The following is a 25,825-nucleotide window of genomic DNA, read 5'->3' on the forward strand; positions in this document are numbered from 1 at the left end:
GTCACCACCTAGACTGAGCGCGTCACGTTCACGCGCTTCAGAAGGCGGGATTCTCCCCTCTTAAACCGAGGCATCCATTTCTCGTTTCTTCAAATTCTCCCTCCCAAAAAGAAACCCTCAACATCCTTACTCCTCCATGCCACTACTGACCTTTTTCTTAATTTTTTTCCCTATCAAACCTCTCTGTAGCATTCCTCCCTAAATGGAAGAGTCCACATTGCAACTCATCTCTGAAATCGGCGCCAAACTCGGCCAGCTCGCTCGCCCTAACAAAGATGTCCTCGTAAAATCTCTTCGTGTAAGCATAAGTTTCTTCTTCGTCTTCTTCTTCTTCTTCTCTCTGGAAAAAGGAAAAGTAAATTTTCTCAAAAAAGTCGCTAGGACTGTCTAATACCACTGATTATGGAGTGTTTACAGCGAATGGTTAGGTGCTGATATTCTTATAGTTGATTAAATTGTTACTCACGAACATGGATTTACTTCGAAATTTGAATGAGTAAAATGTCGAATATGTCTTAATATTCTATCGAATATATATATTGTGTATTTGGCTCTATAGTTCAATGTCTTAGATCATGCTTTATTTAGTTAAATTTACTAATTATTTTTTTCCTCTAAAATTTCGTAATTAAGTATTTTCCTGAGGGCTTCTTTGATAGAATTCAATTTTTTTGAGGAAAAAAAAACTTGTGTGATCTTCCATGTGGCTGAAAATTCTCTTCACAGCAAGTTGTGAGCGCATTGTCACAAATAGAGCAGCCTTCTGTGGTAGAAGTTGCTGCAAAGGCACAAGTGTTGCGAGAACTAGAGGCAGCCACGAAGCCATTGAGGAATTCTATTGTTAAGCATGGTCTACCTAACCATACTGATAAAGATGTTAGACTTTTGGTGGCCATCTGTGTCAGTGAGTTTTTCCGGATCCTGGCACCTCAACCACCCTTTGCAGATAAACATCTTAGGGTAACATTTTTTTCTTTTTGGTATTGTTGTACACCATTGTCATTTCGCTCCTTTTTATCACTCAAGAGCCCAAACTCTTTCATTTCAGGACATTTTTAAACTCATTATCAGTATTTTCTCGGAGCTTGCTGATACTACAAGTGCATTCTTCTCAAGGAGGGTTAAAATATTGGAGACTATTGCTCGATGTAAATGTTGTGTGATAATGCTGGATATTGGTTGCAATGATTTGATTCTTGAAATGTTTAAGACTTTCTTCTCTGTTGTGAGGTCAGATTCTTTTCTCTCTTTACTTCCTGTATTTATATGGTAATTAATTATCTTTTCTTTTTAATTAAACAAATTGTAAGATATTGTGTCTTGAATGACCTTAATCTTTTTTGTATGATCTCTTTTCGTGCAAGATTAACCTACAAGGAGTATTTATTTTTCAATCTATCTTGTTGTATTTGCCACTGAATTGGAACTGACTTTAACTAGAGTTAAGAAAGTGTTACAGTTTTTCCTCCCAATCATTTAATTCACGATAAACATACTTGAAAAAAGTTCTCATTGCCTCTAAAGTAAACTGTTAACTTTTTTATGTTCTACTTGCCAGTCAGATTTTGGTAACTTATTTCTGACATTAGAGCCTCCATTATTTATTGTAGCTTTGAATTTTGCATCAACAATTGTACCTTAAATTAACTTAGTCCCTTCTGTATGATCTTTTTCATACAAGATTAACCTACAAGGCCTATATATTTTTTAATCTGTCATGTTTTAGGTGTCTCTGAATTGAGACTAACTTTTTGTTAAAGTTGAGAATATGTTACTGTTTTTCCTACTAATCTTTTAAGTCATGACAAATATGCTTGATAAAAGTTACTGTCTACTTGCCTCCCAAGTTGACTTGTTAACGTTTTCATGTACTACTCACCATGCAGATTTTATTAACTTATTTGAGAGCCTCCATTAAATTTATTATAACTTTGAATTTTACATGTTTATCTCTCCTTGTTGAATGTTAGTGAAATGTTTTACCTCTGAAATTCTTTTATTTTTAATGCAATCATTGTATACTGTGGAGCATTTATTGCCTCTGCATGTGAGCCTCTTCTTTCGACCCCTTTGTTTGTTGCTTCACTACTCTTACTGTTTTGACTTTCCATTTTGTATATGCCGTGATAGTAAAATGTCATTTCTCTTTATTCCCAGAGATCACCACCAACAGAGTTTAATCAATGATGTCTTGTCTATAATGACTCATATCCTAAATGAGGAAGTATCCCACCAGCTAATGGATGTAATTTTGGGAAATCTCATACAGGAGAGTAAGGTGAGTGCTGGCAGACTTTTATTTTTTGGTTCAAGCGAGACTGTATTTAACTTGTGTACCAGAACTTTGAGCCAAAAAGGGGTTTATGCATTGTTGGAGGAGGCAATATGAACTGATATTGATTTAATTTGTCAATATATATGATATGCATTAGATATTTCCCAGATGCCTTCTCATTTAAGTAGGAGTTGTGTCATTTGTTGTCATGGGAATGTGTGAAAATATCCTTTCAATGTATTTGTTGGTGGCAGAGGTCAGAAACCTCTTATTTACATTGTTAGGTCAGACACTCTAATCTTTCATCAGATGTCATGAAGTTTGACTGTTGCTTATGCTCGCCAGGTTGGGATTTTAATTTTGTTTGAGATTTTGATGATTCAAGGTATCTTTAGGATTGAGCTACTGTTTTTGTAAAATGACATCACCTTTTCATTGTGTGTATGATTATGCATAGAATTTATTTGCAACTGATGGTGCGTTCTGATACTGGTTGCTCTTATTCTGATTGTAGTACATTTTCAATTTCAAAGTATTGCATATATACTACTTAAGAAGAATACTGTGATTATTTATTTTGCAATTCAAATAGAGCTGAAATTTTTTGTTTATCAGTGTTTATTTCAGTAGCATGGTTGTGGACCATTTTCCATATATCATACTAATACCATATTGTAGATTATCGGCAGCTTGTGGTAGATGAGATTTTTCCATTTATGCATGTAAAAGTGAAAATTTTGAATATTTGTTTACATTAGTGTCTGTTATGTAGGATGCACCTTCCGCAGCTTCTCAGCTTGCTGCCTCTGTTATCCAAAGTTGTGCAGAAAAGCTTCAGCCGTTTGTTTGTGGGTTTTTGACATCTTGCTCCTTGGATAGAGATTCTGTAGGTAGCGAGCTCAAAGAATTCTACCATGAAATTGTGTTAAAAATCTTTCTGTGTGCTCCTGAGATGCTTAATGCTATCATCCCTAGTTTGACCCAAGAATTAATGGTACATCATCCTCATAATGGTCTGGCTCTATTTGTTATACATATTGCTTAAATTGTTTGGATTTAGTATTATGATCTCTTGTTACATTGTTTCCCTACAAAATGTTTCTTATGCTCTAATCTATTTAACTTCGAAAATTATTTCTAATTATTGTTGAAATAACATTGTCTATCTACAGACTGATCAAGTTGATGTGCGAATAAAAGCTGTTAATTTAATTGGAAAACTTCTATTACGTCCCGAATACCGTGTTGCACAAAGATACCATGCTCTTTATTTAGAATTTTTGAAAAGATTTGCCGATAAATCTTCAGAAGTTAGAGTTGCTGCTCTACAATGTGCTAAAGCTTGTTGCTTGGCCAATCCCTCAGGGATAGAATCTCTTGAACTTCTCCGTAAGCAATTCCATAACTAGTTACCTTGGTTATTGTGCATGTCTTTTTTTTCATGGCCTTCAAATCTGATACTTATTTTCTATCTCTGACTTGCGATCTCAACAGCTGCCATTAAAGATAGACTGCTGGACTTTGATGATAAAGTGAGAATGCAGGCAGTGATTGTTGCCTGTGATATTGCTAGGTCTAACCTTAAATATACTTCACATGAATTCGTATCTGAGTTTACAGAGAGACTTAGGGATAAGAAGGTAAGCTTGTTTTAGGATATTGGTGTGATTATTATGTTCCTAAAGCTGTGTACCACTCATTTTCCATTCTTGTGCAGATTTCTGTTAGAAAGAAAACCTTGCAGAAAGTGATGGAAGTATATCGAGATTATTGTAACAAGTGTGCAGAAGGGCACATCACAATATGTGATCGCTTTGAGCAGATTCCTTGCAAAGTGTTGATGCTTTGCTACGATAAAGATTGCAAAGAATTTAGGTAAGCATATTTGCACTTGGGCTAAAGAAATCAAAACTTGTCTCTCATAATGTGAAATTTGATGTTTAGGTCCCAAAACATTGAACTTGTTATTGCGGAGGATTTGTTTCCTATTCTCCTTCCTGTCGAAGAGAGGACAAGGCACTGGATCCACTTGTTTTCTCTTTTCAGCCCTTCGCATGTGAAAGCCCTCAGTGCTATTTTATCTCAGAAAAAAAGGTATTTATATTAAATTACTGCTTGAGTGATGGTGGCATATGCTTTATTACCATCTCTTTATGCTTTCAGGTTGCAAACTGAAATGCGGAATTATTTGGTCCTACGACGGAAAGAGAAGGTAGATTGCTTGCACTGCTTTCTGGAAAGTTGTAATGTTTCTTTGAGGGCTTTATGTATCAGCTCTCCTACGACTATTGCTTTCTAATTGAAAAAGGCCTATGTATTACTTGATATTTGCATTTATGTTGCAACCATTACCTATCCAAATATTTACTGTAGTGTGCATTATTATTGGTCATGGCTTTCGCTTTCTGCCATTCATTTCTTTCCTTGAAATGCATGTAAACATTCCAGAGTCAAGATTTATGCATGCACGCATGCAGAATACTTTCTTATTGATGTTATTTCGTTTCCCTTTCCATGACATCATTATAATTGGTATATATAATTAATGCATGTGTTTTATTATTATTATTTTTTTGGGTGTGTGTGTGTGACACAATTTTGTTCTTCCAAGTTACTGTTTGCTTGGTTTGATTAATAGATCTGATAAATTCTTATTGCAGGAGATTAATTCAGAGGATATGCGGAAGAAGTTGAGAAGCTCTTTTGTGAAAATGTCAGCTTCATTCCCAGATCCATCCAAAGCTGAAGAGTGCTTTGATAAGTTGAGTCAAATGAAGGACAACAAAATTTTCTCTTCACTGGGTCAGTTATTGGATGAAGTGACCCTTAAAAGTGCCATGGCCATAAGAGTGCGTTGTTTTTCTTGTTCCTTGTAGTTTACTTAATAAAGACTCCAAAATCACATGTTTTCTTTGGGTACTTTTGCATCTTTTTGCATGGTGTAATAAGGTTGTCAGGTTCGGTTTCCACATGTTTAGATGATTCTACAATACTACCTACATAAAGTAACCGGATTGACAACACAGTAAATGATACTTAAGAAGTATTTGCTTTAAAACGTCTTTTGGGCATGTGATATAGTAAGAAGCACCTGAATGACTATCGAAAAACAAAGATGTGAAAAATTTGAAGCTGGATTTCTCCACCCAATTTTCTGATTGTGGTAGAGCTTAGTTGGTTTCTGTTTGGTATCTTTTCCTTTCTGTGTCGAGGTCTATTTTTGCAGTTGAAGAAGCCCATGTTGATGCGTTGTATGACATACTTAAAACAGAAATTGGCCCTTGTTTTGACCCATTCTTTTGTCATATTTTGTTTTCAGTACTAGAATTTAAAAAAAAAAAATGCTAATTAGGGTAGAAGCGTGGGATTTAAATGGATCAGTTTAAGTTTAATCATCAGAGTATTCCGAGTCATATGCCGTTGGGTGCTGCATGCATGTGATTACTTGTTTTGTGGTTAATAGGAAGGTTTGACTTGTTTTTGTTGATGAACATGTTGTCAAACTTGCTTAAACATTTAATGTTAAGTATAAAATGTTATATTCCCTTGTTTTCCCCTTTGTATTTCTTGTTCTTTAATCTTCTCTATAACTTGACCCAAATTTTACCTATCCTTTTCAGGATAAATTCCTTAAAGTGATAGGGAATAAACATCCACACTATGAGTTTTTGCAGTTGCTCTGCTCAAAATGCTTGTTTAATATATTTGACTCCGAGCATGTCAGTTGCATTCTCAATCTTATCTCCAGTGGTGGTTTGGAAAGCAATCATTTGGAAGCCTTTTCTATTGAGCTACTTCTGGTAAGAACAATTGCTTCTAATTGAACCTCGATGGTGTTCTTTTTTTTTTCTTCATTTTAAAAGGGGAGCTGCACTCAGAAGTTTAGCATGCATCATCATGCTCAAGTAGAACTTTATTTTTTAATTGGAATATGCGACGCTAGTAATGGTTACTTGTAATTTTCTGTTTAAGTTTATTTGCAGAAATAGTAATGATGTTGCTACAAGACTTTCTTGTCTTTCTTGTTTTGACTCTAGCTATCTACTTTGTTTCCTCTACATTTTATGATTATAAATTCACAATCAAAGATTTTCTATTCAGTAATAACATCAGTCAGTAAGTGAAACACTGGACTTTTTTCTAAACTTAATCTTGAAGGTACTTCTTAAGGAGAAATGTCAAAGAGTGAATTTTGGACAGACAAGTATTGCCATGATAGAAAATTAATTTTTGAATTGCTTTTTATTATAGTGGTGTTTGGTAATTAAAAAAGCCTATGTCCTGCATGAACATGAATTTGATTGATTTTTTATAGATTTCAAATTTTCTTAAATTACATTTACGCGATACAGGTTATCATCAGCAATTTCCCTTCACTCATGAGGGGTTCAGAACTTGAGTTATGCCTGTTGTTTGAAGAGAAGTATCTGATTCATGATAAGATCATTCAAGTTTTAGTGAAAGCAGGACCTCATATCTCTGTTAAATTTAGGTACTTTCTACCTTTTTTTTCAGAGCTTTGCACTTGATATTTGTGTTAGAACTCTGATAGAAAGATGTGTTTTGAATTTCACAACCTTAAATACAATCTGTAGTCTGAAATAGGGATTTAACATTCGTCAACAATTTATTATTATTTAAATTCTCTAAACAGCAAGCTGATGTGAAACTAGTTTAGGAGGTTGCAAGTTTCTTGAGTTGTTGTGCTGACATTCTAATCATCCTTAAAAATTTTTGTTGGGTTCTATGCAACATGTTTTCACTTTTTTCCTTATCTATGTCCTTCACATGCAGTGATTTTTACCCTGTTTTGAAGAAGATCTGTCTTGAGGGAACTCGCCCTCAGTCGAAATATGCTGTTTCTGCAATTGCTTCACTAATAGATGTATCTGAGCCTTACGTTTTCTCAGAATTATGTGAGGTGTGCTTATCTCAATTTTATTTATTTACTATATCCTTATAAACGGAAAAAGAGGATGTGTGCCTGGCACACCAGGTGAAGAAGATGTGAAAAAGGAAAACAAGAAATAGACACAACATCTTTATTTTAAATTTAGAAACTTGTACACTCATATCAGTAACCTGAAAGATTTGGCCTCTAACTGCTTTTTGTTAATTGCTAATTTAGTGAGCCGCATTTGTAAACATCAGTTAAATGGAAGTTGAATGTTGTTGTCTTTAGCGCATTTGGATGGAAAATATTAAAACTTTGAAGAATTTTTAAATGAAGACATTTTAAAATGCATCATTTCAAAATGCTAGCATTTGTAATTGTTTCTTTGAATAAATATTGCTTAGAAGGAAATTTAGGCGATTGGAATTTCATGAGATAAAAAAATTGTAAATGAAAAATGATACTATAAAAAAAAAATTTGCAATGAGTATTGCTAGATTTGTAAAAATGGATAGATATTATTACAATATAAAAATAAAAAATATATATTCAGGTTAAATAAAAAGATATGTCTTAGTTTTGCATTTTATAGTGGACCATGAGGCCTAAAGTGAGGATATTTGGAGGAGATTTGAAAACCTCTCATGTTGGAACTGTCCCTAATCCCTTCTCGAAATTCCTTCTAAATTTTGAAAATCTTTTATTTATACCTAAACAAGTAAATTTATTTATTGACTTCTGGAAACCTTGATTGAAATGAATCTCTTCTCCGAATGCCCATCCAAATACACTTCAAATGTCGAAATGGGAGGTGGGATCATAAATTTTAATGTTTTGTTGTCTTTTAGTGGATAAAAAGTCCAAAGGGCAGCTAAATTTTATTTCAATTACCGGTCACTCCCCTTGGTTACTTTCATTTTCAATGTCATCTACCACCTTTTTATATGGTCATGAGAGTAAGTCAAGTTAGCAATATAGTTTAGGAGGTCTTCAATTAGGTTGGTATCTGTCCTTAACTAAAGCATTTGACAGAAGTGCCAACCTAGAGTTGAAGCCTGATTGTAATTTTGGTCTGTAGTTGTACATAATTTGTATGCTTTTCAAGGCTGAAGAGGGTTGCCTGTGGTGATTTAAAAAAAAAAACCTGTGTATTGCAAATTTTTTTTATAACAAAAGAGAAAAATGGCTATATTTTCAAAGCACTGACTGATGTGTTTCAGGGCCCTTTTGATGACCATGACAATATTTTATCTGTTCAAGTTCAGGAACTTGTGGATTCTCTACATCGTGGGCGGAATACTGCAACTGTTTTGCAGTCATTGGGATGTATAGCTCAATATTCTGTTTCAACTTTTGAACATCACGATAAAGAAATCACGCAATATGTGTATAAAAAGATTTTTCAGGTATCTGATTTCTGCTTACTTTGTCTTCCTAGAATTTAGTGGCTGGAGCATCTAATTTGCTTTTGGTAGTTGTTATGTGCTGACTAATTTGAAATTTAATCTCTGAAGGCAAAGTCATTGGATGATCCTTCAGTCACTGAGGATAGCTCCGGTTGTACTACTTGCAAATTAAAGGTTAGTGTCAAGAGGGAGCTTTCCTATGTAAAGTCATAATAATTATATATGTTGATTTCCGCTAGAGTGGAGTTTGATGTTTTAATAATAAAATTTATCTTTGAACTACAGCATTGGCATAAACTGATTTAATGCAAATTTGAGGGAGTATTCAATTAAATGGTGATCAAATGACTGAGAGCAACTTAGGTTCAGCTTGCAGACCAAACAATGTATTCTTATCATGTCTCATAATACAAGAAAATTATTACTGGGAGGAGTTGTGGGTGAGTTTTGTTAAGGCAATAATGGTGATAGTGATTCCTTTAGTTGTCTACTGTTTATTACAAGGGTTTTCCTCAATTTACAAATTATTAGCAAGTTGAGATCATTAAACAATTCATTCGTTTTTTTAGTATTTCTCTGAAGCAGCAATGATGGATTCCAAAACATTATATTAATCATACTTATAATATTGCAAAGAGAGAATTTTTTTCCTGGGTTTTGAAGGATATAATGCTACTGTAGCACTTTTCTCTAAATAGTGAATTAACTTTTTAAGTATGTTAAGTCCTTCAAATTCGTGTGGTTGGCATGGATAAAAAGTTCAATAGGGCTGTTAGGGATGAGTGCAAGTCTGGCATTCTAACTTTAACTTTTACCTTGCAGATTAGCTGATATGTCATTTTGTTGGTCAACGGCTTCTTTAAGTAAACTGCCACTTGTGCTAAACTGCTTTAACTCTTAAATTCTGAGTCACTGTGATCTTGAGATATGATGGTCTTGTGAAGAACATTTTTGATTGTTCCTATCCAGATTATTTCTAGAGAATTTAGATATTTTTTTTCTTGTTTGAAAGAACCAAGAGACTGTAGAAATAAGTAACTTCTGATTCAATGGCTTATATTTTAAGCTTCAGGTGCTCCAATATAGTTTTTTAGATTTTGAAAGGAAGCTACAACAATTATATTATGAACTTAGGAGATATTATTTCACTGGCTGGTAGGTCTTTATGGCTAATTTAGTTTGATGACAATCCTTTGCAGATTTATGGGCTTAAGATGCTTGTCAAGAGTTTTTTGCCCCATCGAGGGTCTCAGATCAGTAGACCAATTAATTCATTGTTGGGCACTTTGTTGAAGATGCTCCAGAAAGAGGATGTGCTTGATGATATCATCTCATGGTGCGTTCTAAAAGATGTACATTGTCTATTGCCTTACCTCCACTTGGAATAATCTTTACTTCATCTCTTCATAGTTCTTGACCTTCGTTGTTGGAAATAGATTATAACTCTTATGATTTGAAAGTATACTTTAAATGTGAAGGTCCCTGCAAGCAGTTTTCTGTCCTACTTAGTAATAATTTGTAATTAGAAAGTGAGAAAAGCAAATCTTCAGTGAGTAGTTTGGAGAGAATTAGGGAGAAAATTATTCTACCTTGATTAAAAGCAATCATTGCCCTTTTGGAATACCACTTATGGACTTATTGAGATGGAAAAGAAAAGGAGAGATAGAAAATGTATTTATGTTGTGGGAGGGTGTTTGGTCCTGCTAATTACGAGGTAGGGATAGAGTGGCATTTTAAGTCTTTATGTGTGGTGGAGAGTAAGGAGTAATATTGTTTATGAGTTAGATCCCATCTGACCACTTTTACATAGGACCAATTAGCCTAGCTTCAAAAATCTATGATTGTTCTATTAGAGTTTGATTTGGTTAATGAGCCTTAAATGGGACTTTTGCACTTGGCTTATTAGTGAATATAAAAGAACCCTTCTATGATTTATATAACAAATAAGATTGTTCATAAACCCAAATTCGCTAGAACTTACCTACATTCAGTCTTGGCTTGTTGTCTAATTTGTTCATTTATTTGAATAGACAAATATAAATTAGCCTAAAGTAAGGTCTAACTGGTGTTGTAGCATTTACCATTGTTCCCGCAAGGATTAGAACCTAAATCTTACTAAGAACTGGAATTCTAAAATAAAAAGTTAATTAACAAATAAAGTAAAGAAAATGTAGGATCACAACTTCACTTGAAACATCACTCAAAGTTTGTAATCCCTCAATCTTTCTCCTAATTAATGGAGAAGTCAATCTAGAGTTCTAATGTAATTTATACGTAATTTTGAGTTGCAATTAAACCTATACTCCTAACTTGCTAAATGTCTAGGGGAATTAACATTAGAATGAAGGGTTAGAAATGGATTGTAATTTTGATTGCATAAGGTTAATAGGCATGTTTATTCTATCAACAAATCAATCATGAAATTAATTAAATGTCTTGATGCTATGTTTAATTTTTGTCTCATATTATTTTTTCCAAGCTTCACCTAGAATTCCCAAATCAGTCTGAAAGGATGAATAATCAATTTAGATTTATGAATATCAAATTAGACAGATCTCAAATTCATAAAGAAAAGAAATCAAGTATTACAAATAAAAGTCAAGATCCATTGTAATTCTAGAAAACTAATTTAGTTCTTGAAGAATAAATAAAACTCAAAGCAAAGGAGTCCACTGTCATCAACAATATGTTATGGACGCTTTAATTGCAATAGGAGTATTTAGTTTTATTTATTTATTATATCAGGTTTTACTAAGAGTTTTAGTTTTACTATATTAGGTTTTTGTTTCCTTCATAAACTCTAAGTTAGGAATTCTATTTTATGTCAATTAGGACTCTTTCCTTTGTTACTAACAGTCTATAAAAGGCTGCCAATATGAAATAAAGAGGTAAGCAATTATTCTATCAAAAGAAACGTTATTTTGAGAGGGGGTTCAGTCAAGGACGAATCTGCCTTTTGAGTAACCATAGGTCGAAGCAAGAATTCTTTCCTGTCTAGACCTGTGACTAGATCTTACGCCAAGGCGCATATCACAATACAAAAGAAATAAAAAAGAGAAGAGAGAAATAGAAGGTTGTCATGCTTGAATCACCAAATTGCTAATTCTCTTTAGATTCTTGCAACTTTGTTTGGCTTCTCCTTTTGAAACTAAACATGCTTAACTATTTCTAAAATAAACCTAAGAGGTCTTAAAAATAAAAGGTTAAAGTCTTGTTAATGTAGGAATCACAAAACTTTTTTAAATTTGGAAACCTTGCTGAAAAAGACATCATTGGGCACTGTTGCCTTTGACACAAAAATTATAGTGATGAGGTGTTGAAATGCACGTGGTGCCCTACAATGCTTATTTTGGACATTTTCCTTATTAAATTTTCTCGATTCCTTAGTTTTGCTCTTTTTATTGCAACTTTGTCTCTGAGTGTTTAGGCTCCAACCACGCGAAATGTTAGACTCTTCTATCTTGTAAACTCAACATTTGATCTCCTTTGACTTGATTTCTGATCCTACTATAGAAGCCACATTTAGGTATTTGCTAAAGTAAAATAGAAACAATTAGGGAAAGAAAATCTAAAGGAAATACACTCAACTAAAAAATAATAAAATTAAACGTAAAAGTCTAGAGCTTAGCTTGTGTTTAGCTCAAAATGTGATTAAATAACTATTTCATAGAATTACTGAAGATTCTGGATAATGAAATTTTGATTATTTTGATTGAAGAAACTAGAGAAATACAACAACTTCATAGCTAATAATCTTTTAAGAATAGGAAACCATCTCTGAGATAAAGTAGGAAACAAACTAAAGGATGAAAAGCTGGACATGAAAATTCATTTGTGGTTGGATAGAAAATCAAGAAACAAAATGAAATGTTTCTTTCACTTAAACTAGTTTTTGAGTAAATCATATTCTCAAATTTCAACCCTCCTCTTCAAGCTAGGTATGTAGATGTTGCTCAATCCAAGCTTGGAATTTATTTCCTCAAATGTTTTCTTGATAAGTGCTTTTGTTAGGGTATCTATAGCTTGCTTTCTTGTGGGAATGTACTCTAGCGATATATTTCTGTTTCAATTTTTTCTTTGATAAAATGCTTATCTATCTTGATGTGCTTGGTTCAATCATGATGTGCAAAGCTTTTTGCTATATTGAGAATCACATGATTGTCACAGCACACTTGTAGAGATAGTGGTTGAAACCTGTAGCTCAATTTACAATCTTTTGTAGCCAAATTCCGAATGTACTCTAGTGATATATTTCTGTTTCAGTTTTTTCTTTGATAAAATGCTTATCTATCTTGATGTGCTTGGTTCAATCATGATGTGCAAAGCTTTTTGCTATATTGAGAATCACATGATTTTCACAGCACACTTGTAGAGATAGTGGTTGAAACCTGTAGCTCAATTTACAATCTTTTGTAGCCAAATTCCTTCACAGATCTCGTGATTTAATGCTCAAAATTCCGCCATGGAGTTACTATGAGAAACAATTGCTTGCAATAACTAGGTATTGACCTTTAATCTTAGTAGACCTTGCCTAATCAGCATCATTATAGTCCATATCTCTTAGTTTTTTGAGAATAGTCCACAACTGGTTGTTCTTTGGAAGTACTTCAGAATTCTATAAACTTCATCTATATTTCTTCAGTTGAATCGTTCATGGACTGACTTAGTACCAGTTGGAAAACCTAAAAAACGGGGAAAGAACTCTTATGTTCTTCATTGATACTTGGCGGTATCTTCATATAAACTTCCTCTTCAAAAGCTTCGTTGAGAAAAACATTTTTCACATCAAGTTGATAGAAGAGCCAGCCAAGATTTGCAGCAAGGGAGAGGGACACTCTACCATGTTTGGTTTTGTTATTCGAGCAAATGTCTTGATAATTGATCCCATACGATTGAGTAAATCCCTTTGCAGCTAATTTGGCTTTCAATTGATTTGTACTCCCATCAACATTTCTTCACAGTGAAGATCCTTTTACTTCTTGCTATCCTTCCAAGTAGATCTATTTTTCGGGTTCCATTTTTCTCAAAAGCTTGTAGTTCTTTGATGACAATTGCCTTCTTTTTAGGGAATTCAAGTGCCTCATGTATTGTACTAAGTATCCGCACTTTGTCAAGATTGCTTACAAAGGCAAAGTGATTTGGTGACAACTTTGCCTATGAGACAAATTTGTGAATTGCATGTTCTGTACAAGCCCGTTTCCCATTCCTTAATGTTATTGTTCTATCCTTAGGAAAAGATAAAACAATGTTACCTGGTGATTCTTGAATCTAATCATTAGATTCATGGTTTGGGCCAAATATCTCTTGTTTGTACGGAGGTTTTGGTCTTCCAGAATAGACACTAGAGTATGGTTTGGAATAGTGATACGGGGTTGCGCGCGGACCAAGATCGAGTTGCCAAGTCACGAGAAACTCCTACGAAAACCCTAAACAATTAGATCTGAAACGAAACAGAAAATTAAAAGATTAGATTTTTGAATTTTCAGATCTGAAATAAAATCCCCAAATCAGCAAAGAATCAAATTGAGAATAGAAATAAGTGTTAGGGTTCTTGAAACCCTCAAGGAGATTGTGATTCTGCCCAATTGAACACCAAGATAGTTTTCCCCAAATTTCGACAATCTAATTTCACCCAAAAAGAGTATGGAAAAACCCTAGAAATTGGGGATTTTTGGGCTGATTCCTTAAGATAGAAAAAGGCTGAAAACACAATAAGAACAGAAAATAGATTAGATAATGATTCAGCACAAGTAGAAATAAAGAAAGAATTGACAGTAAGAAATTAAAAGATAAGTCCTAAGAAGCCTTGAAATCCCGAAAGATCTCACAACTCCCTTCAAACGGCTCTAATCTCCCCTCCAAAGAATATCAATGGCAAGAAGAAGGTTGAAGATGGCTCCCACAATCAAAAAGATTGTTAAAACAACTTCTAAAGAAAACTCAAGAGAAAATCCTTGAAGAACTCAAAGAGAATTTCACTCAAATCAAATCTGAAATTTTCAATGTAATTGTCATATAATGTAGGGTGGTTGGCCAAGCCATATAAATAGGCCTTTCAATGTTTTCCTAATTTAATTAGAACACTAAAACTAAAACTAAAAAAAAACTCCTAATTATTTTAATATGGAAATTCGGCCAAGGGTCTTTTATTTGGGACTCTTGGATAAACATTTAAACTAAGTAAAATAAATAAATAAATAAAAATAAAACTTTACAACTTGGGCCACTTTGACAATTTGGCCTGATTTTCAACTAAGTATGGGTGGATTTCTTGATTGGGCTTGGAATCTTCTTATTGGGCCTTGCCCTCAAGAATTTGGGCTTTTGTGACTCGTATCATTCCCCCTTCCTCAAAAAGATTCGTCCTCGAATCTGAAAAATCAAATGAACTCGACTTTCCTCTATCGAACGGGACTAATGGCAATTGAGTCCACACTGCCTCGTCAAATATTTGAAACAAAGATGGACATGTTTTAAGGCATTCAGTCGTCTCACATTGTTCCCACAAACCATGAATAAATTGCGAGTAATAAATCAAATGGTAAACATAATCGTCACAAGTAGGTATTTGAAAAGATTTACATGGTTCACAGAGTTGCATAATCATACCATGCATTAATCGACGGTCTATAGATTCACTCACACATGCATTATCAAAAACAAGAATCTTTTTATCAACCATCAAAACAGATAGATCATCAATAAATAAAATAGGACAGTCAAGCACGTTTCGATCTAAGTGTTCATCAACACGATCTTTATCACTATCCGAGGAGTACAAAAGTGTTTCAAAGGTTTCAAGCATCTTACCTCGATAAGCAAAAGAATAAGGGTCGATTTTACCTTTTTCATTTAAAACAAACCTTCGTTCATCGGGGGCATAGTGTAGTCGAATCTCCGTTGTTGAGTTAACCTTTGTCAAATGGAACTCAAACTTCATGTACAACCACATAAACTGTTTAAGGCACGAATATAAATTGAAAACAAATTTGGAAAATTTCGTTACCTTATTCTCCAAAACAGATTTGGACAAATTCGAGGATTTTACACAAGGTAAATCAAGAGAATAACAAATCACGCTTCTTTTCGTAATGACTTTATCAACCACAATCGAAGAGTAACAATTAATCGGATCAAAATGAGGGGATCTTTTAAGAACTAAGTCACCAAAAGTTTTATCAATAATTTTCAAATCTGCACTGGACTCGGTTTCTAAATTTCCTTACCTCGCTTACCTTCGGGATCATGTAGTGTGATTTCATCTTTGCTTAAGTTGATCGTATGAAAGCGTCTTTCATTTGAGAGGTATTGAAGTTGAAAGTTATCTTTCGATCTTTCGGGAACCTGAAAAGTAGCAACACAAGAAAAATTCATATCTTGGTTAGTGGAAACATTCCTCACTAGCCTTTCCTCGTCTTTTTCTTTTGTTTCTTTTTCTAACTCATTTTCTCTTCTTTCTTCAACTTCTTTTTCAATTTTCTTTTCTGTTTCACATTCCTTTTCACTCTCAATCTCTTTTTGCTCTTTTTCATTCTCTTTTTCTTTTTCCTCACTTGTTTTAACAGAATTTCTCAGTTTGATTTGGTCCTCATGGACTTGTTCCGGAGTGAGCGGCACTAAGGTAAGTTTCTTTCCTTGATGCTTGAAAGAATACCTATTGGTACGACCATCGTGAGTGACTTTTCGATCCAGTTGCCATGGTTCTCCTAGCAACAAATGGCAGGCTTGAATAGGCATTACGTCGCACACAACTTCGTCTTGATACTTACCGATAGAAAAGGCAATGCGCACTTGTTGAGTGACCCTAAATTGGCCTTCGTTGCTAAGCCCTTGTAGTTGATAAGGTTGTGGATGCTTGGTAGTGGTTAAGCAAAGCTTTTCCACCATCGTCGTGCTGGCTATGTTCGAGCAACTTTCACCATCAATAATAACTCTACAAAGCTTACCTTGTACATGGCAGCGAGTATGAAAGAGATGTTCTCGTTGCTGCTCGCTCCTTGGTTTTGCCAAAGATGATTGTCCACGATCATGAAAATCATCATCCATTCTAGTGACACGTCGAGGGCCGCGCCTTTGGGGTTGGTTATCCCTATCTTCCTTAATTGGATCTCGATATTGATGTTTTTGATTCACTCGTATCTCATTCAAAGTAGTATTCAATGCTTGAAGTGTAGCATTTATTTGTGTGATTGCAGCAGTATGTCCATCTAACTGTTGTTGGACTTTCATAAGTGCATCATTATTATCACCTTTAGACATCTTCAAAACCTGTAAAAAATAAACACTCAACACTCAAAAATAAAAGTTAGCAAACCTCACCATTAATCACTCAAAAAGAAAATTCAAATTCTCAATGAGGTCGAATTCAATCTTGTGAGTTCTTTATCAGAGTTTATATCAACCAATTAGAGAGTGTGAACCAAACTACCAAAGAATCCTAATTTGCACTAGGATGCCAAAAACTGACGAGACACCAATTGATTCGTGTTGCACCGAGGAAGAAGTTGTGCACACGTTTAAATCCTACTAACACAAGAAACAAGAAGGTGTTAGATAACGTAAAGGAAGAATAAAGGTAAACAAATGAAAACCTACAGCTAAGAATCAATAAAAATTGCTGAAAACAGAAAACCCGAAAAACTGCGGAGTAACTTGACAACTTCGTTCGAGGTGTTCCCGATCTCCAAAAATCACGAAATTAAATCTGGAGTGTCCTTATATATTTAATTTTTGATCTGGAAAATTTGGGCACCAAATTCAACCCGCTGAATATTTTTTTAATTTTTTATTGGATTTCGTCTTTTTTCAATTTTTTGACTTTTTCGACTTATTTTTTTGCGGGAAATATTTTTGTATATTCAATAACAGTGCCAAAAATATGTATGTAAAATTTCAGATCAATCAGAAAACGTTTACCCACTCAAATAAATTTTTTTCGAAAATTTTTCTGGGTAAAACTGCTGTTTGTAATTTAAAAAATAGAGATCAGTTTAGAAATCAACCAAGAACACCCAAAACGCCCAAAATCTGATACCAAATGATACGGGGTTGCGCGCGGACCAAGATCGAGTTGCCAAGTCACGAGAAACTCCTACGAAAACCCTAAACAATTAGATCTGAAACGAAACAGAAAATTAAAAGATTAGATTTTTGAATTTTCAGATCTGAAATAAAATCCCCAAATCAGCAAAGAATCAAATTGAGAATAGAAATAAGTGTTAGGGTTCTTGAAACCCTCAAGGAGATTGTGATTCTGCCCAATTGAACACCAAGATAGTTTTCCCCAAATTTCGACAATCTAATTTCACCCAAAAAGAGTATGGAAAAACCCTAGAAATTGGGGATTTTTGGGCTGATTCCTTAAGATAGAAAAAGGCTGAAAACACAATAAGAACAGAAAATAGATTAGATAATGATTCAGCACAAGTAGAAATAAAGAAAGAATTGACAGTAAGAAATTAAAAGATAAGTCCTAAGAAGCCTTGAAATCCCGAAAGATCTCACAACTCCCTTCAAACGGCTCTAATCTCCCCTCCAAAGAATATCAATGGCAAGAAGAAGGTTGAAGATGGCTCCCACAATCAAAAAGATTGTTAAAACAACTTCTAAAGAAAACTCAAGAGAAAATCCTTGAAGAACTCAAAGAGAATTTTCACTCAAATCAAATCTGAAATTTTCAATGTAATTGTCATATAATGTAGGGTGGTTGGCCAAGCCATATAAATAGGCCTTTCAAATGTTTTCCTAATTTAATTAGAACACTAAAACTAAAACTAAAAAAAAACTCCTAATTATTTTAATATGGAAATTCGGCCAAGGGTCTTTTATTTGGGACTCTTGGATAAACATTTAAACTAAGTAAAATAAATAAATAAATAAAAATAAAACTTTACAACTTGGGCCACTTTGACAATTTGGCCTGATTTTCAACTAAGTATGGGTGGATTTCTTGATTGGGCTTGGAATCTTCTTATTGGGCCTTGCCCTCAAGAATTTGGGCTTTTGTGACTCGTATCAAATAGGCTCTTGAGTGAGGTAAATAATGTCTGGGTTTGGAATTGACTTAGATAAATTGATAAGACTTAGGTTCAAATTGGGCACTAGTATGGTTTGATGACTACTCAAGAAATATACATTTGATTAACTTTAGAACCAATTTGCTTTTATTTTGTGCACAGATGTGAACAAAGGCTGACCGCATGAATTTTCTTATGGGTAGAGTACTCTAAAGGTGTATGTTCGGGAATAATTTCATAAAGGACATGAGAGGGCATTCTATTTATTTGATAGAAACAATGCATCAAAAACAGGGTTAGGAATAGTAATGATGTTTAGACTTACAATGAATTTTTTTGTGGGATGGTTATAGGTGCTTAATGGAGACCTAGTGAGGTGGTGGATAGAGTGGTCATTTAGTGCATGCTTCACTACCTTTTCTAACAGCAATAGGGAGGTAAACGTCGTTTGTTGGGCCAATATGTTTTTCAGCAATTTTTGTGTAAAAGTGGGTTAGCTCTTATTGTGATTTCATTTACAAAGCTTGAGTTGGATTCTTGAACTTGTGTAAGTTCTAGAACAATCTTTCTCCTTGAATACACTTGAGAAAAGTATAGGAGATTTTGAGCAACACTAGTTGGGAAGTGAGATGACATAGGTTAAGAAACAAAATTAGGTGACTCAAAAGTGAGAGGTTTAAAGGACTTGAGTTCAACAACATGAGGATTAGGAGACTTAGAGGTGATAAGTTCAAAGGGCTCAATTTCAACGATACAAGAATTAGGTGATTTGGAAGTGATAGGTTTAGAGGGTTTGCATGTTCAACGAGGGATTGAAGTAAGAACTCAAATATTATCTTCCATCATTGAAGTCTCCTTTTAAGATAGGACTTGGATAAAAAAAAAAGGTATTTTTTGCGTAGGTGACACCAACAGAGATGTAAAAAATTATCACTTATGTGGCACTAAGTATAGTTTCCCCAAAATCAGACTTACACACATTCTCTTGAAAGAGCAAAGCATGGGAGAGTGTTGAGTAAATGCTCATTTCTTCTCTCAGCTACCTCTTTTTGCCAAGATGTATTGACACATGATGAATCATGTATAATGCTTTGTGATTTGAAGTATGGTGACAGAATTTGGTCAAAATTAGCTTTACATTTTCTGTGCTAAAGCTTTTTATTCCAACTCCAAGATGGTTTTGAATCGTTGAGTGAAAATTAGGTATAACGAAGCTAACATCAAATTTTTGTTCAAGGAGGGAGAGCCATGTAACCCGAGTGGAAATATTACTATAGTGACAGCAATGAAGGCTGAAACAGGACTGTAGTGCAGCAATGAAGGTTGAAATAGGAGGGAAAAAACAAAAAAAGAATCCAAAAAATGACCTAAAGCTTTGATACCATGTTAGAGAATATAAGGAGAAAATTTTTGAAATTCTTATTCATCTACCTTCACAATACATGGTACCATATAGGGTATTACAAATGGAAAAATAGGAATGTAAATCATAATGAAATAATATCCTAATCAAATCCCTCAATTTAAGGGATTTTGAACTAATCTTCCTAACCTATTTCCAGCTCTACACTTTGACATCTATATATAAATATATAGGGAGACAGTGACAGACAGAGCTACACAAAGGGAGGTAGCACACTTCCATTCTTTGTGTCCCCTTTCCCTTGATTATAACTTGAGACCTCCAAGAGTCTTTTTAAGTTCTAAACATTGGGTGTCTGCTTTGATATATCTTCTAATATTTTTCTTTTCATTATTCTTTCCAAAAAGTTTTAAGACATGGATTTTGATTTAGTAAAAGAATGTTCCTGACGTGTTTAACATTGTATATTAAAGCAATTATTCGACAAAGAGTCTTGGCTGTGCTAATTTTTTACCAAGATTCAGAGGATTTTGCAATTACTTCTGTCAATGTAAGCATTAGTTTTCTTTTGAAATTAATCTGACTCCTCAATCACAGTGTATGAGATGTCTTTTCTTTGAAAGAGTAGCTTACATTTTAGAAATGAAGATTCACGTGCAAAAGTTTATGTGATTATTTCATTTCAGAGAATATTGGCAACCTTTACTCATTGCTTGGGCATTGGCTTTATGTTCTAATGCAGTGCAGGTGATAGGGATTATATAAGATTGGCTGCTGCAAAATCTGTCCTCCAACTTTCTAGAAGATGGGACCTACATATATCTCCAGATATTTTTCGCCCCACAATTTTGATGGGAAAGGTAAGTAGTTTGATCTAGCAATTTGAATTCTAAGCACTTCTTGCAAACTCCTATTGCTAACCATGTAAAACATGCCTTTTGATTTTAACTTTTTTTGCTTAATAATAAAAGATAAAAATATACTTTGTTTAAAGTGTGCCTTCATTTTTCATGTTTCTTCCTGCATACCTCAGCTTTCAGTTTTCCTGGAATTGTTAGTAATTGTTCATTTTAAGTTATATCCTTGTATTTCTGGTTAATTACTCTTATTCCTCTCCTATTCCAGGATGATTCTTCTTCAGTCAGGTTATCATTTCTTGATAAAACGTACAAGCTATTGAAGGAACGAGTTATACCTATAAGATATGCTTCTGCTTTTACTCTGGCTACTGCTGATGGCTTCAAGGATCGACAGCATGTATGCATTTCTTTTTCTTAATATATCTTGCAAATATAATTTGTATTCTTTTCTTTTTACTAATTCATACAAGCTGATTCGCTCTTCTAGTCATTCAAATACATGGTGGAGTTTATCAAGGAATACAATAGAGAAGCTCAAAAACGCCGAACATCCATGGTGCAGGGAGGGTCAATTGTGGACTACCCAGCGTATTTGGTGGTATTCTTGATCCATCTGCTTGCACATGATGAAGGCTTCCCACCTGAGGGTTGTCAGGATGAAGCAATATATGCTCAATTTTGCAGGTAAAATGTTGTTCAGAAGTCAAGTTCTGAATTTTGGTTAACCTCAAACCGAACATGGGTCCATTTGCAAACATTGATGATTTTAATTTTTTTTCCTTTTTGCAGTCCACTTCTTTTATTCTTACACACATCAATCAGCTCTAATAACGTTGATGATGATATGGATATTGTTAACGTTGCTGCTTTCTATTTGTATTATATATTTCGTGCTATTAAGAGAGCAAAGGATGCCATTGATGTTCAGAGAACACCTGTGAGATATTTTTTAATTTTATAGAAATCCTTTATGGGTGAATAGTGTTTTTTGTTTCAATGCAACAAGGTGCTTTGTGAATAATAAGGCTATTTCTTACAATGCAGAGGTTGCACTTTCTAGCTGATGTTGGAATTTCTGGTGTAAATTCATTTTATCAGAAAGGCATCTCCTCTTTACCCCGACCTGAAAAGATTTTGCTTCCATCATCACTTTATAAAATAACTCCTATGCAAAATGAAGAGGCAAGTTCCCAATGACATGTTTCCTTTTCTAAATGTAAAATATTTTATCCGAATTCTAATTTAGTTTTTCTATGCAGGCTAATTGGAAATCTTTTACTCATACTTTTGTTGAGAGGGTCGTTCACATTTTCAAGTCTCAAATCTCTCTGGTGTGTATGAAGTTGATATAGGATTGCCATGATTAATATATTGATGAATTTTATATTTGAATGCCATTCATATCAAAGATAGTTGATTCCACATTGGTTTTTATGGAACTTTCATCTTATATGTTTAGTATGGAATGATTTTGTATGGACTTTGTTTTTAATGTATGAGATGCTGTTTTTTCCCTTGGTTTTCTTGAATTTGTTGAAGGACAGGTTTTTATTTGTGAAGTTTATTGATGAGTATTTTATATAATTGATGAATATTTTATATTAGAAATTTATTTAATCTCATTTATTTTATATTTGTAAATAATTTCTATATACATATATTAAATATTTTTCAAAAATGTGGATAAATCCGAAACAATATAGCGAAATAGATTGGTACCAGTTCTAGTAGAAAAACAGTGTATCCACCAATGCGGTATTCACTATCTTGATTCATATGCCCATGCATGCACACATACACACAATCACAAGCAAGTATTTCAATTGGAGATTGTTGATTGCATCTATGTTTCAGCCAGTTGGCTCTGTTCGTAAACGTGGTCGCAAGTGTCATGAGGATGACAGTTTTATCTTGGTTTCACATAAGCAAGAAGATTTTTCAACTCGTGGGGCAGATCAAGTGCATAAGAAATCTACAAGGCAGGGTGTCAATTTGGGATGTAGGGGAAGGTGTGCTGTTTCTCCAGATGCACTGGGATCTGTTGGGTCACGCAATAAGGATTCTAATGAGCAGGAATATGGTGCATCTAACAGTTCGGAATCAGCTTTGGAAAAAGGGAAGTCCTTTTCTTCACATTCTTTCACTCAAAAACCTTCTCAGATGGAATCAAAAGTTTCAACTCAGAAAGTTGGAAGATCTAGCACATCAGACGGAAATGTTGCTGCAGATAAAAGCCACACTGCTGGGGCTTCCAATAATTGCAAGGTAAAGTTCAATGCTCCTTTTAGTTCAAAAGTAGTATCTTTCTCTAACTGAGACCATTAGTTGTAGGTTTAGCTTTTTTGTGTTTTGCTATCCATATACAAACTGTATATATATTTGACCAATGACTAACAGTTCTTTTTAACTAAGCAGGAATCGGGTACCAGAAATGAGGTATTAATTGGACAGCGGATCAAAGTATGGTCTACTTTTGATAGTTGGTAAGTCAAAGGAAATAGGTCTTTCTGCAAGTTTTGCAATATATGCCGGTTTTAGTTTCATTTTGTTTTATCTTTATTTTTCAGTTTCTATTCCGGCACCGTGGATGACTTTAACCCAGAAAACAACACTCACAAGGTAACTGCTTGCACATATTGTTAGTCAATGGAGTAGTTGTTCTGTAATATAAATTTTAGATGCTGCTTGGGAACTATGTGAGAAATTCAGTTTAACTGGAGTTGTTGATTTTATTTATTTGGTTGTCTCTAATGTCTTCAAGAAGTAATAAGGTTTTCCTGATTTTGAATTGAATATTCATTCTCATATTTTGTTTTTTCAGTTTATTTATATTTTCTTTCTGAAAGAGTTTGTTTTACTATTGTTGACTTTCTTAATTAGCTATAAAATGTGATATATAAGTGCATTAACGAACTTCCACACCACACACAGAAAGAAAAAGGAAAGAAACTCAAATGAATGAGTGACATACTCCACTTGGCTAAGGGTAAAACAATCCAACTCTTTGGATTAAATTTGTTTCCATGCAATTGACAGATTACATGTGATAGTGGGGAAGTTGAAATATTATGCTTGGACAGTGAGAGCTGGGAGACGATAAGTAACTGTTCTTTGATGGCGAGGGTAAGTGTGAAAGCTACGATATTTCTTTTGAGCTTTGAACTGTTGACTTAACCATAAGTTTGTGTTTTGAAGATCTAAAGGAATTGGATTGTGTCCGGTCCCATAAATATGCCAGTCTAGTTAGAATTAGATTTGCTCTTGCCTCTGACTAGAGAACTCAAATTAGTTCTAAATTCTATTATTCTGACTCTATTAATTAACGGCAAATTAGCCAACTTGGGAGGAGGGCTAGGTGTTGCAGTAGAACCTGGATATGGTGGCTGCCTTACGTGGCTGATTACCAGCAAACCAAGAAGTTATTGGCAAAATAATCCTGTATCCCTGAAAATTAGAAACAGCAACAAAAATAAAGAATGTTCACAAAATATGATGACTTTATTGCTGTCAAAGCCTACATGATTTTCCATCCAAGCATATGATTTTTGCAGCATCACTTTTGTCTTTCTCTGTGACTTTATCCTACTAATCTTGTTCTGTCCATTTTTTGCATGAAAGGAGGTTCAACCATCAGATAAGCAAAACACCTTGCATTTGCGGCAATGGTGAGTTGATCTGTAAAACAAATCAACTATAATGATATGCATCTTGCTTTTTCCACCTCCGTGAAATTAGTATTGGACATATTGCTTGTATCATTTCCTTTTGTTAAGTTTATATACTTCATCATGCAAATCAATCTAGTTATTTGGTACTCCCAACTGTTACTGTTGTTTAGCAATGCCTCAACTTTGTTACTTTTCTCCTTTCGTTAAACTTTGTTTCTGATTTTCCTGAGGCAACCAGATAATTTAACACTTATCTTGTGTGTGGCCTTCGTTAGTTATCTTGTTTTTTTTTACTGTCTAGATGTTGCGACTACTGAAGGACTTTTATTTGCTGAATAACTATTGAAGCTATAATAGATATACAAATCAAAACTTATGGATTTTATTCCTCATTGCTGTTTTCTGCTTTCCTTTTGTTGCATTCTGGTCTCAATAGTGTCAAAGACACAGTTGATAAGTTAAGAAGTGATGCCAGGCAAGAGTCTAAGACAAAATTAAATATGGAGGATTGTAAGGTTCCTTGCAGAGGTAATTTATCTGTTGCATTTATTATCTATTTTCCTTTTCTTTTTCGCCTTTGCAACTCTTGCCTGTTCTTTAGATGTGTCGGTCATTAAAGGGCTTTTGTGATATTTTAAATTTATAGAAACGTTATTTAATTTTATGATCCAGAGAAGAAAAAGGAAGAGAGATCCAAAAATTCATCATCAGTATCAGAAGTTATGAATATAGATGAAGATGCTGTAAGTGCCCCATTTATACATTTTCTTCCATTCTCTTTCTAATATAGGAAATCTTGAAAGACCATTTCTTAGTATTTTCATTCCAAGGAAATATTACCTTATTTTCAAAAATATTGGCTGCACTGTTCACTGCACACAACATTTATTGTCAAATAAAAGATTGGGTTTTGTTTTGGATTGTTTTAGGTTGCAAGAAGAACACGGAGTAGGAAGGTATAAAGTGGAATCGGAAGGTGTAGTTATTGAGGAAAGAGCAAATGAAATGGCTAGTGATTTTACTCACTCTTGCCTGTAATCCCTTGCTACCAATTGGTTTTTATATAATATATATATATATTAGCTGTAAAAATGGATCAGTGTCACCATCTGTAATTATCCTTTTAATTTTTATGGTATACATGTTTTTTGAGGTTCTGTTAAAGGAATTCGGTTGTGGTATACTTGATTAATTAAAATACAAGAAGATGAAGGCCAGTGGAAACTTGAGAACATCCAACTTTTGATCTTGTAATTTTCATAAATTGAAAATGATACGAAAGTTTATATTTCAAAGTTAGTTAAGACATGTGAACTTTGGCTTTTTTCAGAATTAAGACATCT

The 25,825-nt window shown here is 34.0% G+C and overlaps 1 protein-coding gene across 3 annotated transcripts; it reads left to right on the forward strand.

Moving 5' to 3' along the window:
- On the forward strand, positions 1 to 25,777 carry LOC107943239 (sister chromatid cohesion protein PDS5 homolog A). 3 transcript variants are annotated; one of them, XM_041113773.1, is made up of 31 exons: positions 1 to 298; positions 727 to 960; positions 1,049 to 1,230; positions 2,158 to 2,278; positions 3,048 to 3,269; positions 3,448 to 3,664; positions 3,770 to 3,915; positions 3,993 to 4,150; positions 4,220 to 4,369; positions 4,439 to 4,487; positions 4,936 to 5,124; positions 5,896 to 6,075; positions 6,628 to 6,767; positions 7,070 to 7,196; positions 8,435 to 8,575; positions 8,684 to 8,749; positions 9,775 to 9,911; positions 20,697 to 20,814; positions 21,080 to 21,211; positions 21,302 to 21,498; positions 21,604 to 21,751; positions 21,859 to 21,996; positions 22,074 to 22,145; positions 22,669 to 23,079; positions 23,230 to 23,297; positions 23,382 to 23,433; positions 23,851 to 23,937; positions 24,436 to 24,479; positions 24,919 to 25,010; positions 25,155 to 25,225; positions 25,412 to 25,777. In XM_041113773.1, exons 1-31 carry the CDS (start codon positions 203 to 205, stop codon positions 25,442 to 25,444), a joined length of 4,218 nt encoding a protein of 1,405 aa, XP_040969707.1. In that variant the 5' UTR covers positions 1 to 202; the 3' UTR covers positions 25,445 to 25,777. The 3 variants fall into 3 exon arrangements, with proteins under 3 accessions (XP_040969707.1, XP_040969709.1, XP_040969702.1); XM_041113768.1 differs by having other exon boundaries at positions 3 to 298; positions 24,433 to 24,479; XM_041113775.1 differs by lacking the exon at positions 23,851 to 23,937 and having other exon boundaries at positions 24,433 to 24,479.
- Positions 25,778 to 25,825: the final 48 nt, after the last annotated feature.

Source organism: Gossypium hirsutum, chromosome A01 (assembly GCF_007990345.1).
Source record: "Gossypium hirsutum isolate 1008001.06 chromosome A01, Gossypium_hirsutum_v2.1, whole genome shotgun sequence".
NCBI classification, from domain to species: Eukaryota; Viridiplantae; Streptophyta; class Magnoliopsida; order Malvales; family Malvaceae; genus Gossypium; species Gossypium hirsutum.

Excerpts from the sequence above, each read along its gene's own strand:
- LOC107943239 (XM_041113768.1), top strand. The coding sequence starts at position 203 with ATGGAAGAGTCCACATTGCAACTCATCTCTGAAATCGGCGCCAAACTC. Across the intron at positions 961-1,048 it reads TTGCAGATAAACATCTTAGG|GACATTTTTAAACTCATTAT; the intron begins GTAACATTTTTT and ends CTTTCATTTCAG. Across the intron at positions 21,752-21,858 it reads TTGATGTTCAGAGAACACCT|AGGTTGCACTTTCTAGCTGA; the intron begins GTGAGATATTTT and ends CTTACAATGCAG.